Raw genomic sequence first — 16,386 nt, forward strand, 5'->3', positions numbered from 1 at the left:
TCTGAGTATTAAACCATTTAATTCTCAAACCACTCACATGCATAATAGTCTTTTACACAGTGTTAAAATAAAGAGGAAAATGCATTTTCATACAAACAGAATTTCAAGTATACATTAATAGACTTTTCGGATTACTAACCAAGTTGCTAAGATTTCATTCACATTGTTCTTAAAGCTGTTCAACGAGAAAGCTTTTGCTAAACTGCTTTAAATATGTTCATATAAACCCACATCTTAATTCTTCTGGGAATTGCCCTCCCCCACCCTGCTGCCCGCCCCCCTCCCCGACACCACAGGGCTCCTGGGGTTTTAGGAGACATGCTACCCCTCCAAGAATAACTGGCTTGTCACCAGGGGAAGGACAGTCTGCAGGAGGAGAGTGCGAGGACACCTGTCAAAGTAAGGGAGAACCAACCTGATACTTGGGGACAATGCAATTCTGGATCGTATCACTTGAATTTTAATCAAAAAACCCCTCGGCCTCCCACAAGACAAACAGAAGTTCCTGACAATTTGGTAGCTGACAAAAATCACCTAGTGATAGGTTTTTTCCTTTTCTTCCCTCCAGTGAAATTTCCAAAATCAGTGTAGGCATTTTGAACAATTTCAACTTGGTGGTTGTTTCTTTCTCCCTTTGGCAGGGAGTAGGTGGGGGCAGCTTAAAAATGGATATCATTTGTGTGTTCACAATAAGACATTTGGTTAGTTTGATGGGTCTGGCAAGAGTTCTCCCTCCTCCACTCTCCTCCTGAAGTACTCTGGCTTCAGAGCCAGAACAGCCACTCTCCTTAGGAATTAAAGTGCATTTTTCAGTAAAGGGGACAGGGGAGAGGTGGTGATTCACACTGAAGTGATTATGGTTAAGGGAGGGTGGGGTGAAAGTCCTAATCCTATATATAGGTATTTATAATTAAGGACATGATAAAAACAGATAGTCTTAGGAAATAAGACGCGTAAGGCCAGTCCGGCATCCCCAGCGGGGAGCGGCATCCTGGCTCGCAGGCCTTTCAGAGGCATCTGTATTATTTATGGAGTAGCTGCTGCAGATGAAAGACACAAGTCTCAAATGTTAGGGTTTTTCAAAAGGAAAAAACAGACTGGTAGGTTCTTAGTTAAAAATACTCTATCCCATTCCCTTCCAGGGTAACATTTTAGAAACTGATTGTCTGTTTTAATAAGAATCCAAGTTGTGAAAATAATAGCAGGTTGTGAAAAACTGTTACGTTTGTTACTTATATGTACTACAGTAGCCTTTAGAAACTCAGGAAGAAGCAGGCACAGTTGATTCTTGCTATCAATATCAACTGTAGGGGAGTGAAATCTTCCTATGATCTCTTTATTTGAAAGCTACCACCAGAGACTTCTTTTCTATTTTACTCTCAATGCTTTATCATTTATTGGTGGGGAGTGGGGAACCAAGTTTCCCAAAGAGAAGTTAAATGCTACATTATAAGCTGTACAAAGTGATGGGTTCAAGGTGAGAAGGGGAAACTCGTCCTGGGTTCTGGCCTCTGAGTCCAGTGTGATCTGCTTTTCACAGTGACCAGTGGGAAGGCACAGTGCCAGGGACAGGTAGATGGGGAGAGCTGTCACCCATCGTATAAGCACCATAGAGAACAGTTGGATTTCTTTCAGACTGTGTCCATCTGAAGGAAACCACATTTCTGCTACACTGACTTTTCTATCTTTGAACCCTCAACCTTCTCTTTGTGTCTCGGGAGGCAGTGCATAAGTGGGTTCCATCCCCAAATTATGAGGAACCAGGAAATCTGAATGTTCTCCCTATTTCTCCCTTTACTCAAGTAGGCTGACAGGCCAAAAATCCAGATTTCTGATTTTAAGGTTTCTTTAAGGGAAAGGAAGATACTGACGTTCCTGACTGAACTAGTGGATCCATTTTAAGTTCTGCTATTGGATCACAAAATAATGCGACAGGCTAAGAATTGTGCATGCATATCTAGGCAGATGAAAAGCTGGTGGATGAGCTGGAACACACTTCATTAGCCTATAATATGGGAACGTTTTCCTTTGCTAGGGCAGGAGGATGGGCAGAGTGGTGGACTGTGGTCAGGCTAGTATTTGCTTAGCTGTTTCAGAAAGGATTCCCTAGAGGTTTAGGGATCAGCAAGTCAACTCACTAGGGCTGAGGTTGACCTAACTTCACAGTCCATCTGGGAAATTCCTTTTAAGGAATTTGTTTCATTCCTTGTTTAAAACATAGTATGTGTTTATAATTAATCTTTTACTGTTTCCCCATCCTCCCCCACCACTCTCCCCTGCTCAAAATCTTAAAATTCCAGTGCGATATACTTTGCATAAAGTTCAGCAATATTTCACAGTACTCCACAATGTTCTTCAGGGGCTACTCTTTTTGGAGTCCCACAGGCTGTTGCTTTTGTCTTTCCACTAATAGGAAGACTTCAGCAAATCTAAGGTCAGAAGGCCTGTCTGATGACACCATGGCACTGACATGCTGAGCAACAGCAAGGCCTAAATGCACTTCAAACCAACTTCATAGTCAAATGCTAACCCAGTCCTCTGCACTAATCAACTTTTTCCTCAACCTACTTTTTCTTTTTGCACACACCACCTATTTGAAGTTCAAATTATCAATAAGTTATACATAATACATGAATGAAATTTTCTGTGGTGTTGAGAATACTGAGAAGACAGATTGCTATATTTGAACTTGCTCTTAAACACAAATTTCTTTCATGAATTAGAAGTCACTTGGTAGCTAGTTAATTTGAACAGTGGTTCTCACTTTTTATGGGTAATGCAACAATTCTCCCCTCCCAATTACCAGGTGTGAGGTTGCCAAAGGCAGTAACAAACCCTGACTGCCATGAAAAAAATACCTTTACTACCTGGGGTAAGAAGAATGGAAGATATGGAATCTCACTGGGAATTACTGGGTGATGTCTTTTGTCATACTGGAACAAAGATGCTAAAATAACTCATTTCACATTTCATATAATATTCAGAAACATTTATGCCTTAGTTAATTTCATTTACAAAGAAAGTCAAGGAAAAGTGAGTCACTTAACACAGAAATCCCACTGAGAAGACAAACCAGGAGACAATGTATCAAGATGGCCCCAAGCATGATCCTTCTCTTCCCCATCACCAATGCTACCTCACTGTTTACAAGTGGCTCTTTTAATACATTCAAGGACTCTATTTCAGCTACCAGAGTTGAAAAATCTCTACTCAACCCTCCCACCCCCAATAAGCCTGTGATCCCAACGACTCAGGGAAGCTGTGGCTGCGGCAGGAGGATCGAAAGTTCAAAGCCAGCCTCAGCAATTTAGCGAAGCCCTAATGAACTTAGTGAGACTCTATCTCAAAGACAAAAAATAAATAAAAAAAGGGCTGGGGATGTATGTAGCTCAGTGGTTGAATACCCCTTGGGTTCAATCCATGATTGCCAAAAAACAAAAACAAAAACAAAAACAAATCTCTATTCACATCACAAATTTGCTTTGCTTACTCAGGCACACTCAGTATTTGGTTTAGAGAAGAAGCTGGATGGATCACAACAATTCCGTCCAGAATTACTCTGAGAAATGGATGTTTCATTTATCATCTGACCCTTGGCCCTCTATAATGCCAGGATATCAATCAAGATATTTTATGACAAGAGAACTAGCTTGAGACTATCTAGTTAGGCAGTGATTCCCCACCCTGGCTGCATATCAGAATCATTTTTTTTTTTTTGGCACTGGGTATTGAGTGGTGTTCCACCACTGAGCTACATCCATAGACCTTTCTATTCGGAGACAGGGTCTTGCTAAGTTGCTGAGGTTGGTCTCAAATTTGCAACCCTTGGGAGCAGCTGGGATTATAGGTGTGCACCCCATGCCTGAAACAGGAAGCTTTTTAAAGCCCAAGCTGCACAACAGACCAATTAAATGTGAATGTCTGGAAGGGGTCTCATCCAAGATAGAGAACCACTGGCCTAGGTTAACAGGTTTCTTAATAGAAAGCATAAGTTCAGTGTTCATCCAAGCCAGAGGGTGTTAAAAATCTATGGCTTCCTTCTAGACTCATGGATTTAATATGCTTCAATGAAACTACCTAGGTATTTCTCACTTTTTTCCCCCTAATTAATCCCTTTGTCCAGAATAGGCAGCAACATCAACAGTAAAGTACTGATTTAGGTTAAGTCTGCACCTTAAGTATGAATTATAGCAAAACATAAGGAGTCAAGCCTGGGACAAGACTCTGAGCACAATCAATCAAAAAGCCAGAGGGAAAATTTTTCCTCAGCAGGAATTAATTCCTGAGTCTAGCATGTTAGCATGGCTGTTAGGCTGAGAATTAGTCTACAGTTAGAGCTGTGGGGAAAGGATTTACATAGTTCGCCACCTCATCTCCTCAGGATTCATGCTGCGTTCCAGCAGGAATTACTCTATCCATTGTAACCCTTCTTTGGAAGTTTACATGTTCTCTACTCCCCACTTGCTTACCAGTAAATACTTATCTATCAGTGCCCCAAAGTGACCCCTAAAACATCTGAAATGGATGATGCTCTCATTTCCACTCCTGATAGAGAATCCCTGTTAGACAACACCACCAATCACACCATGGGAATGAAGAAGTGGAACACACTCGAGGATGACTGCTGAGGCCAGCCCTAACCCGTGGCAGTCGAAAGTGTTCAAGAGATAGGCAGGCTGACTGGACTCAGTGTGTTATGTGCTAATGCCCCAGCAGGAAAAGACAGCAGAAGCCAGTGGATGCTACATTGGACTTTAATATTAGGTCTGCCTAGAGGCCTTTTATTACTAAAACCAAATCTCCATTCAAGTGAAGCCTTCTTGTCTATTACAACAGTATCAGCAATAAAAACAAGACTCTCTCTTTGGAGTGATTAAAAGCAAAACAGCTCATCTGAAAACCTTTGTCATGCACACATCCATGTAAGATATTGGCAGAGACTCATTATCAGGAAAAGATGGTTAATATTCCAGTCCTGCCAAAATGGACCACAAATGGCAACTAAAAAAGAAAACTGGCACTCAAACAAATATTTCACCTCATTAGAAAGCACTGGGTGCATCCTTAAAAACAAATGGCGCCCACCTCCACAGGCTACTCTTGGCAAGCAGAAGCCAGTGGATAGAAGCGCTAAGCCTCAGTGTCCCGACACTTTTCATTTCGGCAACACATAAAACATTAATATCTGCACATAATAAGAATTTCAGACACTGCAGCCTGTGTTCTGGGCCTGGTTATCCTTTGCTTGCTTCAGAAAGCTCCACTCTTTCTTCAGCCAAGTGCTCAGAGGTAGAGGAGCTGAAGTGAGTTATGGAAGAGAAAGGGGGTGGACAGTAGCTGAGGGAATCCAGCTCCTGCCTAAGGGCAATCTTGAATGTGCTCAGTCTCTAGTGGGAGGTAGAATATTCTACACTGACTTATCTGCCTTCATTAAATACCTTTTTCTCACATGCGTACATAAACACGCATACATACAGCTGGCAACTCAGCAATACTGCCATTCACAGCCACAGGAAGCCTACCCACAGCTACTTTCAACTAAATCTCATATCAATCCCCAGTCCTTCTCAGGTAGATGCAAGCCACTTTTATTTTTCCGAGGTCTTTACTTTTGCCAGGGTTCTAGACATATATTTCATTGTAACACCTACATCTTTTGTTTCTAAAGAACAGCTGCATTAAGTGGGTACATTGTGTTATAGCATCTTTATAAATAGAAAGTGCAAGAAATAATTTTCTTAGCCAAAATACAAAGTTAACAAAAATCTGTCACAGCCTACTATGCCAAGAATTTGATTTTTAGAATCAATAAGACAGCTAACAAAATGCTTCTATGCTACCAAGCTCATGGTGGATGAGTAAATATATTTATAAACATTTATGAAAAGTTATTAAGAAAATAGCTAAACTTCCCACAAAAGTTATTTGTGTGAACTATCTTTAGTATACCATTCTGTGTTCAATGCACATGCATATACATTTGGAATTATATTAGTGCTATTTTTCCTGGGCCAGTTTTCCAAAAAGAAAACAGGCTAATTCTTAAAAAAATTCAAGTTACATGATTTAAAATTATTTTTGTAAAAATATTAGAAATACCATATAAATTCTAAATATTTATGCTATCTGATAGCCATTCCAGGGGTAGATTTAGCCACACTTTTAGTAACCTCTGTTTTAGCACTTGGCTTCCAGAGGAAATATTTTAAGCTTTGTCCCTGCAAAACATTTCTGTTTCTGAGTGGTTCTTAACCACTAGAGTTCCTATGACTCCATAGAAAACCTTCAAATATGTCATCAATATCTGCTTCAAGAAGTGGCTGAAAGCACACATCTAAACCTTAAGCAATTTCTACTCACTTGAGTTGTTGTGATTGGCTTGAAATGGTTTAGACTTGTGATGCTGAAAAGAAAGAAAATAATGTCAATCTATAAGATTCCTTTTTTTTTTTCTGATCTTGTTCTTTTTCATTTCAAGACCACAGAGCTTATTTCTCGTGCAACCACCCAATGAATTCAAACTTAAGAGTCACAGAGAATCTAGAGAAGGGCCCAAAAGCTATAACATAAAGATTTTCATTCCTTGGGACTGTTTTCAAAGGCTTTCTTTGTCGTAAAGGGCAGATTTTGAGGTAAGTGGATTATGCCAGGGTGGAAGTGAGAATCAAAAAGAGAGTTTTAAGACTGTTATTTTCATATATTAAAACGTTGCTCCAATCTTTTTTTTGTGTGTGTGTGGTGCTGGGGATTGAACTCAGGGCCTTGTGCATGAGAGGCAGGCACTCTACCAATGGAGCTATATCCCCAGTCCCTGCCCCAATCTCAACATGATAAAATGTGATTAATCTTTATGCTTTAGAATAACCTTAATCATTCCCTCTCTGGTTATCCACTGCAAATGCCAAATGTCTTTTTCACTTCCCAGCATTCTGTAGAGCCTGAAATTAAGTCTTTGGCTATGAACACCTCTTTTATTTCCTGCAAAACTGCAATTCCTGAGGCCTGACTTGAGACAGAGATCTCTTTCTATTCGAGAACTGGAGCTGGCCAGTAAGAAGTCTTTACAACTAATTCTCCAGGATCCACTGCCCAGGGAGTAGATAATCTCAAAACTTTTTTTTCTCTTCATGTTTTGCTTTGGGGATGAATGTTCACAGACTAAAACTCAACTCACTCTCTGCTCATATTTCTTCTCAAGGCAGAAATAGTCTCATTTTTTTCCTAATTATTATTATGAATCAGCAAGAGTTTAAATAAAGCATGCTAAATCTGATAAATGTAGCCCCAAATAAAAAACTTCAGTGATTTATTTAGAATGACAGAAGCTAGTAGCAACTGCTAATTTGTAAAGATTAATGAAATATAAAACTGGGCAATAGACTTTCCTGAATAAAAGGTAGTTAAGCACAAAATTATGCCAGAGGTGTGGAGGTATAGAAGAGACCAAGACAAACAGGTAAAACTTTTAGTATTGTAACAATACGATTCATCCAGTCACACAATAGAAACTCCTATTAAAAACAAATTAGTAGCCATATTTTTCCATACCATAGGAGTTTCCACCCATTTGTAGATGTAAAATTTGGCTGTCATTTCTAATAAACCAAATTCTCCAACAGTAAGCTTTTTACTCTGGAGTTTATTTGGATCAGCATTGATAGTTGTTGTGGCTTCACAGCAAATACGGGCAAATGCTCACAACTTTGAATACAGCACAAAATGAAAAAAATGGAAATTTTGCTATAAATTAAACTTGGGAGGAGGTGAGCAACTAAGGAAATGTGCTACAGGTGTTTGTCTCATTCTTGTAGATCCTTTACTGACCAACAGTAGACAGAATAAATGGTTTCCATGTTACTAACAATTGATAGAAGAATTAAGAAAAAAACAACCTAATGCTACATGTAAGATATTAAAGGTCCCAAATCCCTGACTTGTATTTCATAAAATGGTAGGTTACTTCCTCTCACTTCGGATCTGAGCTGACCAGACTTCTCTGAGAACAGTAAGATGGTGACTCTTGACAGTTATGGACCTTTAAGAGGACTAGCACTTTCTACCCAGCATCTCAGAAGCCTGTGCTGCCACATTACATCTGAGTGCCTTCATGAAGAACATATAGAGAGTACCTGATATTCAGTGAAAAGGGAGAGAAGCCCTGCTGGGTCCAACCTTGCAACTCTCCCTACAAAAGGTATCAAGCATGTGAATGAGATCATCTTGGACCCTCCAGACCAGTCCAACATCTGCTGAATACCACCAAGTGAACTGAGGCATCACCATAGAAAGCAGAAAATTGTCCAGAAAGCCCTTAACTTCTGATTCACAAAATCATGATATTTGGAATGGTGGTCGTTTTAAGTCATTGAGCTTTAGAGTAGTTCATTGTACAGCAAGAGGTAACTGGAAAATATTTTTTAATATTTGCCTTGGTACTAATTTACTCACTCACAATTAGACCTAGCAAATGGGTGATTCATCTGAATCAGTGGGCAATATCCCCAGCAAACATTTACCATTCAGATCTGCTCAGAAACCAATGGCATTATCTTTTGAAGAGCTCTTATAATCTTTTACTCTTCAATTACAAATTCACAAAAACAAGTACCGTATTGGCTACTGTATAATCCAGCTCATCCTAACTCATAAGCAAATGACACGAGTAGTGAAGATGGTCTGGTCTTTGGAATAAGACTGGTAAATACTGGCTCTGCAATTTACCAGCATGTAACCTTGGGCCTGTTGGGTTCCTCATTTATAAAATGTGGAATAATTTCACCTACTAGAGGTAACACAGACTATTAAGTGTCAGGTTAGGCTGTGTTGCTCAAAATATGCCTGTTTCTTTTCCTCTAAAATGAGGAAATGGGAGTGTTCTAAGTTTTGGATGCATTAAGTAAGGTAAAGCATACAGAACTAAGCACACAAGCATATAAAACAGCTGGCTATTTTTAATACTGTTATCACCTCATAGGATTACTGGACTGACTACAATTATGCCTCTAAAGCACTCAGTACAGATAATTCTGGACTTTTCTTTTTGAATATTACCTCGGTAGTGAAAAGCACAGGCTTTTTAAAAGCATATATCCCAGACTCCAAAAGCAGGTTTAGGACTCTAAAGTCTGGGAAGTCACATCTAAACTATGTCTAAAGTCAACTTTGTTATACAAATTCCAGGCATGCTGCCTAGTACCAAAGTACTTAATATTTATTTAATGGAACAGCTTCTCCTATATATTATCTATCATGGAAGACGAGTGATTTCAAATAGGAAACAGGGTCCTACAGATACTTTTAACTTCTGGCATTATGGATTAATTCAGATCCTAAGCTTCACAGTATATTAAATTGTGGTGTAGGCCATATGAGATGCTGAACACGAGATTCTCCTAACTGGATGGTGCATTCTAGCTTCTTCAACAGGACCTACTGAGTAGACATGAAGATAACAAGCATTTTTTTTTTCCATTAAGTGCTCTGACTTTCTAAAAGCTTTGTTGTTTAAAGCTTCTGCTTTTTGAGCTAGTGGGTTTTCTTTCATTGGTTAGGATGAGAAGTATTTGTTACATAGGTAACAGGACAGACATAAGATAGGAAACTTATTTACATATGTACCCCCTATAAGATGTAGATTTCAAGTAATGTTTCTTAAGCACTGCTGTGTGTCACAGTTGAAGAAAGACAGTCTGCATAGACAATGAAACTAGATAATCTGTGCAGACATCTTTCAGGCTGGATATCATGGTCCCTATCAATAATTACTTTCTTTGGAATGTAACAAATTCAGATGTTTCAAAGTACTCATAATATCCAACTCCAGCTTGTCCTGAGCAAGAAAGCCTACTTACTTTATAAGTAAAGAGACTGGCCCTTGGAAAAGCACCATTTGAAAACAAGAAGTCTATACAGCATGAGGTCCTGGGTTTGATCCCCAGCACCACTGCAAAACACAAAAAATAAAATAAAATTAACAAGTCTGAAGACAGGAAAAAAAAAAAAAGTAGGAAGCAAAGAAGGAAAAAGACTGCAAATTATCAAAGAAGTCACAATGCTTAGCAAACTCCAATATTTTCAGTTTCAATTTCTCTCACAAGTCCTACATCCCAGATTAATCAGAATTCCAGGTAAATCAGAAAATTAATACTCTCAAATACTAAGAAGCCATGATTACTATGGTATAAGTGCTCTAAGAGAAGGCAGATCTAATGTAGGCAAACATTCTGGAACTTTATGAGGATTACCTATTATTCAGAGAATATGTCATATTAAAATTTACAAATATCCAATTAGAAGAGGGCAACTTTAAGCATGGGGAGGTACCCTATAAGAGACACTTACCTACCTGAACTTGGCATATGCTGGTAGGACTCACAACAAAAAAATCAAACTCATGGGACTATTTCAGCATGGTCTGGAAAACTTTGTCCAAATAAAAAAATTTAAATTCAGAAGCTCACATACTGCTTCTAAGAAGCAATTATATTTCCTCTTGCATGGATTTCTGTTTATTAACACCCTAATATTTTCCATTTTATCCCCATCTGATATTAGTAAGCTATTTTAACACTAAGAATGAAGATTCATAAAGCAAAAATGTAATGGTCCAATATAAGCTCAAAAGAATTACAGACAACAACACAGATAGGAATATAAGTCAAACAAGATTGTTTCACTATTTTAAAATATTCAGAAAAAGATAAAAAACAAAAAGGAGAAAAATTTGGCTTTTTACTACTCCACATAGGAATAGAGTAAGTTTACTTGAGGAAATTAAACTGAAGATTTATAAGAAGGAAGAGTTATAGGTTTCTAATCTAGGAAACTGTGCTTTGGATAAGAATCAAAATACCTATTCATTGGCTGGGTGTGGTGGCATGCCAATAATCCCAGTGACTCAGAAGGCTGAGGCAGGAGGATGGCAAGTTTGAGGCCAGCCTCAGCAACTTAGTGAAAGCCTGTCTAAAAACAACTTTTAAAAAGGGGTTGGGATATAGCTTAGTGGTAGAGCACTTGTATAGCTTGTACAAGACCCTGAGTTCAGTCCCCAAAACTGCCCAGAGAGAATGAGAGAGAGAGAAAGAGGGAGAGACAGAAAGAGGGAGAGAGGGGGTGAAAGGAGGGGGACAGAGAGAGAGAGAAAGAAAGAGAGGAAGGAAGGAAGGAAGGAAGGGACGCTTAACATGACGGTATGAATATAAAACTTTGACCAAACTATTATAACAAATTTTGGGAAGCAAATCTTCTAAATCTAATTCAGGAGATTGCAAATTTTTCTGTCAAAATTCTAGACAGTAAATATTTTAAAGCTTTGCTGTTCATGTGCTCAACTTCATCATTACAGTAGAAAGAAACTGTAAACAATACCTAGGTGAATAGGTGTGGCCCTGTAATCATCTAACATGATTTTCTTTATACAGTAGATGGCCTTAAGATTTGAGTCCAGGGCTATGGTTTGCTGAACCCTGACCATAAGCCCTAGGGATATACTTTGCTAAGGGGTACTTCTTAAAATTAGGAATCTACCTGAAAATTGCTTATTGTCCCTTTTCTAAATCTTAGCTAACAAATTAGTTCAATGGTTTATTAATTATTTTTTGCAGTATTGGGAATCGAACTCAGAGACATTCTACCATTAAGCTACCCCTAGACTTTTATTTTTTTATTTTGAGACAGGGTCCCACTAAATTGCCAAAGTTGGCCTTGAACTTGTGATCCTCCTGCCTCAGCTTTTCAAGTTGTTGGGATTATAAGCGTGTACTACTGTACCCAGCTTATTTCAACATTTTAAACAATTTCTCATATGGCATAAGTAAAGAACTGCACTTTTAAAGAGTAAGTTCAATAAAGACTCATCTGTCATTCTTTGAACAAATAAGGAGAACAATTGAGAAGAGAAAAAAATCATGCCTGCTGTATTTGAAAAACGAACATCTAGGATTCTGACTCCTTTCTGATGCCTTTTCCACTGTGATTAAGACTCAATTGCATTTACTTTTCTTTCTCCATTTCTTTCATTTCTTGGAATTTGATCTTCTAGTCAAACAAAATGTAGTTTTCACCCACTGAAAGAAACATAATTAGTGTCATGTAACAGCTAAAACTTTGAAAAAGTCATTTCACAACCACAGATCACTCAGCTATAAGAAATGAAGTTCCAAAATTCACACTTCACCAGGTAACTTCCAACCAAAGTCAGTCGTCAACTATGAAATGAGGAAACAGCCTAGGTCTACTTTCATACCACCTTTATAAAGTCCTGCTTCACTGATAGAGGGAACCTGAAACATGAGAAAGTGCCAAAACACAGGAAAATGTTAGCTGCTATCTCTCTTCTTTTCCAATCTTGATCCTTTACAAACTATTTTTTTATACATTCACCCTTAGATTTAACTCTTTAGCGTAATAAATGGTGTGGGGTAGACTGCAAGTTACATAAAGTAAAATGCAACGCAGTTCAGAGGTAAATATGGTTTTGAGTAAAGAGAGAACAAGTCATTAGAAAGAGCCTTTCTGCCTAAGTACAGTGTCACCGTCATGCCAATGCTACATTTTATACAGATATCAGAGTTCAGAGAGAATGAAAGGTACATCCTAAAATGAAAATAGGTTAATATGTTGCCATATGTCTTCTTCTGCAGAGAATACTGGATAGCTCCTTTGCTATTAAGTGCCACTCAATAAATGAAAACAGTCCCAGTGTTTGCAATCTCATGGCACTGGTACTTAATGATGAATTAGCTCTCATTGCTAATGCTGCTCTCTTCACAAGGTGACACGTGCAAGTTAAAGTTTGGTAACGAGTTTTCAGCATTAGCTAACGTCCATTTAGTATGTCCTTAAGAGGTATTGTCCATGCACCCACCAATACAAGCATTCATTAACGTACATAGAACTTAAACTCCTATGACCCTAAGAGTGATGTTAGCTAAGAAATAGGACAAAAATCACAGTGAACCTGGAAAAGAATCTTGGATAGATAATTAGAATAATCTCTCTTCTAACTAAGCTAGGGAAATTGCTTTTAGAAGCTTCAATTTGTTTACAAGCTAGCCTGGCTTGAATTTCATGGCTCTTGCTAGGCCTAAGGGGAGAGAACAAGTGAACCTGATTGTGCTAATGTGGTCCTAGATAACCAGGAAGTGCTCCATTCACAGTATCAACACAGTAAAAACCTGTAAGAGGAGAATGAAAAGGGAGGGGAACCCAGCACAGCATCTGCATACCACTTAGACCCTACTTAGGCAGGATGTTTGTTTCTAACTCTGGATGGAGCACTGCCAGATGCTGCAGTTTCTTGTTACAGAAATTACTGCACTTCACCTTTACAATTTGGTAATAGTGTAAAAACTCTATTTTCTCATATATATTCTAAGAAATTAACAAAGCAATACAGAACTTTTCCACATACTATTTCTCAGAAGTAGGGAGGAACTTGAAAACTTTTTTGGTAGGCTTAAAAGCTCCATCTTCTGTCTTTCCCATCCCTGCCTATGTAGTAATGGCAAATTCTGTCACTGAAAGCCTCGTGACTGCTGAGACGTTTTCCTAAGGATGTGAGTCTAATCTCAACTCCATGTTTTCGATGCCACAGAGCACAGCCAATTCCCAATATTGCTCTATGGGACAGTTTTCACCCTAGCATGCTGTTGCCCAACAAGGGAGGAGAAGGACCCACTGGGTATCCTGAAGGCCGACACAACCTCAATGCTGCCCTTCAGGGTAGGCTCTTATCAAATGGCAGCAACATCACATTCCTCTAAAAGATGAATTTCTACACTTTTCCAGAAGAGAAAACCTTCCTCTAGTGAAAGAATGCAGCTGTATGCATATGTACAATTCTCAGATTGCTTAAAGCTACGCTTTGCATTCTAATTTATCACCAAAAAAAAAAAAAAAATCTTTTCTATCCACCTTTCCATGTACCACAAAATATCCTCAGGAAAGGAGCATGTGACTAACATTCTCACAAATGGCTCACCAGTGCAGGAATGACCAGCCTTCTCCCAAATCTCTTTCACAATCATCTATGTCTCTACACCAAAACAATTTGTTAAATCATTACATATTCAAATATTTTTTTAAAAATCAAGAGAAGTGAGAGATTTTTCTCTTGTTATTTGCACTGTGAGTTTTAAGCATTTCTTTGCCTGCATCCCTTAATGTTCCAATATTTTCTCTTTTCTCTCTCCATGTAAACCAGGGCATCAAAAGCTCTACATGTTTGGTAAGTTCTTTATCTCAGTGCTGGATTAAGAATCTCAGAAAAACCCAGAATTACTAAAAAGGTCCCTTGAAGTTTTAAAAATCTTAGGAATGATTAAGTAACCAAACCTGATCAAAACTGATCCTTTGATCATTTATTGCAACATGATTGTGCATGATGTTTTCTGGTAAGTGCCCTGTAGTGCGTTATTAAAAATCAAAGTTCTTGGAGTCAGCAGCAATTTGCTGATGGTTGGTTTATGAATTTCTAGGTTTGCAGACTCGAGACATAGATTTAAATGAGGTTCTTCATTGGACTGAAAATATAAACTACTACATATGTAGAAGTAAATGAAATTGTGGTTGCAGTAAGAATAATAGTGCTAAATCTCTTCAACCACAATACTGCAGGAAAAAATGTGTCTAAAACTTCATATAAAAGTTATCAAACGTGACGACCTGTGGATTTAAAAATACAACCCAGGCTCAATTCACTGGAAAGTGACATTTCTGATGTACAATATTGCTGTTATGTGAAACTAGGAGCCAAAGAGACTGGATGAAACTTTGGTAGTCAGCCTAACAGGTTAATTCATCTGAACTAGAGCCATTTCCTTAACACCAAAGGATTCATGAGCACTATGCTGAACAAATACCAGTCAGGAAGCTGCAGTTTGGCTCTGTGCTGTTCAACATTTGTAAAACATGGAAACACTTCCTTCCCTGCTCCTCTCTTCCTCAATACATCACTCAAGCCCCCAAGTGCAGCTATACCTATTGCAAACACTTTGCTACTCATTTTACTTCCAGGTGCCTAAAGTGCTTCAGGTGAGGCTGCCCACTAGAATACTGCTCCAAGATGGCTGACGACATGAGTCGATCAGGCAAAGTATCAGATGCCTAGTCAGGGCAAAGATAAAGTCTAACCTTGCAGAACAGTAAGAACCACCAGTATTCACTCTTTTTTTCTTGATGTGAAAATGCACATTCCGGCAGGGAAGGAAGAGGAGAGATTCTTCCTCCTCACCATCATGACTACCTCCTTCTCTCTCTCGTGGCTGGCTGCTTCAGATGGCCAAGAAACTCCTGTTGCATTTTTTAGATCCTGGCAATTACAGCCACCAAGATGTTATGGACCAAAGTACAGTGTTCAAACACAACTGGTAGATAAATGACCATTTATCATAGTTTTGCTAAAAAAAATGTTTTTCTTATAAAGTTAACAAACCAAGGCTGTTGATCCCTGAATTAGAAAGTTGATTTGCTTGATTTTTTCCAAAGTGTGAGGAGGGAAGGAGGAGGGGAAGAGCCTTTAGTGCTTCTGTGTATGTTGTTGATCCTCTAGTTTGGCAACATCTTGGGAGCATCTTCTGGTTTAATGAGGTGGCATTTTGTGAATCTAAGTACCAGTCCATGGCCCTGATGCAGGCTGTTTACGGCCCAAAGGGGAAGAGGGTCTGCCCCCTCCCCCTCAATGTCTCAATCTGGCCCAGTGGTGGACACAGAGCCCTGGGCAGTTTCCCCAGGAGCAACTGTCTCTTCCCGGGAAGGTGACTCTTCTTCAGCTTGTCCTCGAGATGTGACAGTTGTTTCAGGAGAGATGCTGTGAGGCCCCTCCAGGGGTATACAGCCAGGGTGGTTTTTACGAAAGTGCTGATTCAAGATGGCCTGGAAGGGAAAACTTTTGCCACAGACATGACAATGAAAGGGCTTGTTGCCTGTGTGCTTGCGTATATGATACTCCAGCTGATCTTTCCGGGTATACTTCTTGCCACACATGCGGCAGACAAATGGTGTGATCCCCATATGTAGGCGCATATGGCGGTCTAGGCTCCCCTTTTGGTTGAAAGATTTTGCGCAATAGATGCAGGTGAGACGGGGATTGTATCGGAACCACCGTTCAGATACTTCCTGTTCTCGGAGATACTCCACATAGCCACTTACTCCCATCATTGCTGATTCTTCTACCTGTTCCAGGAGAGGAAAATAAGCAAGAATAAACTAAGCATACATGTTAAAAGCAATCAAAATATTCTCTATATATTTATATATGTATGTGTGTGTGTATATATTTTTTTAATGGCACTGGGGACTGAACCCAGGGTTTCGTATGTGCTAGGCAAGTGCTCTACCCTTGAGCTTCTTCCCTGGCTCTTTTCTTACATTTTACTTTTTGAGATA

The 16,386-nt window shown here is 39.1% G+C and overlaps 1 protein-coding gene across 4 annotated transcripts in view; it reads right to left on the minus strand.

The window, feature by feature from the left end:
- Positions 1 to 16,386, minus strand: part of ZBTB37 (zinc finger and BTB domain containing 37) — a 26,208-nt gene continuing 9,822 nt past the window's right edge. For 3 of the 4 annotated variants that reach the window (XM_081298909.1, XM_081298908.1, XM_081298911.1), the window contains one exon: positions 1 to 16,173. In XM_081298909.1, the coding sequence (XP_081155035.1) occupies positions 15,685 to 16,173 (489 nt within the window). In that variant the 3' untranslated portion in view covers positions 1 to 15,684. The remainder of the gene's footprint in view (positions 16,174 to 16,386) is intronic. The other variant, XM_081298910.1, reaches the window with a different exon arrangement.

This window comes from Spermophilus citellus, assembly GCF_964194105.1.
Source record: "Spermophilus citellus genome assembly, chromosome: 6".
NCBI classification, from domain to species: Eukaryota; Metazoa; Chordata; class Mammalia; order Rodentia; family Sciuridae; genus Spermophilus; species Spermophilus citellus.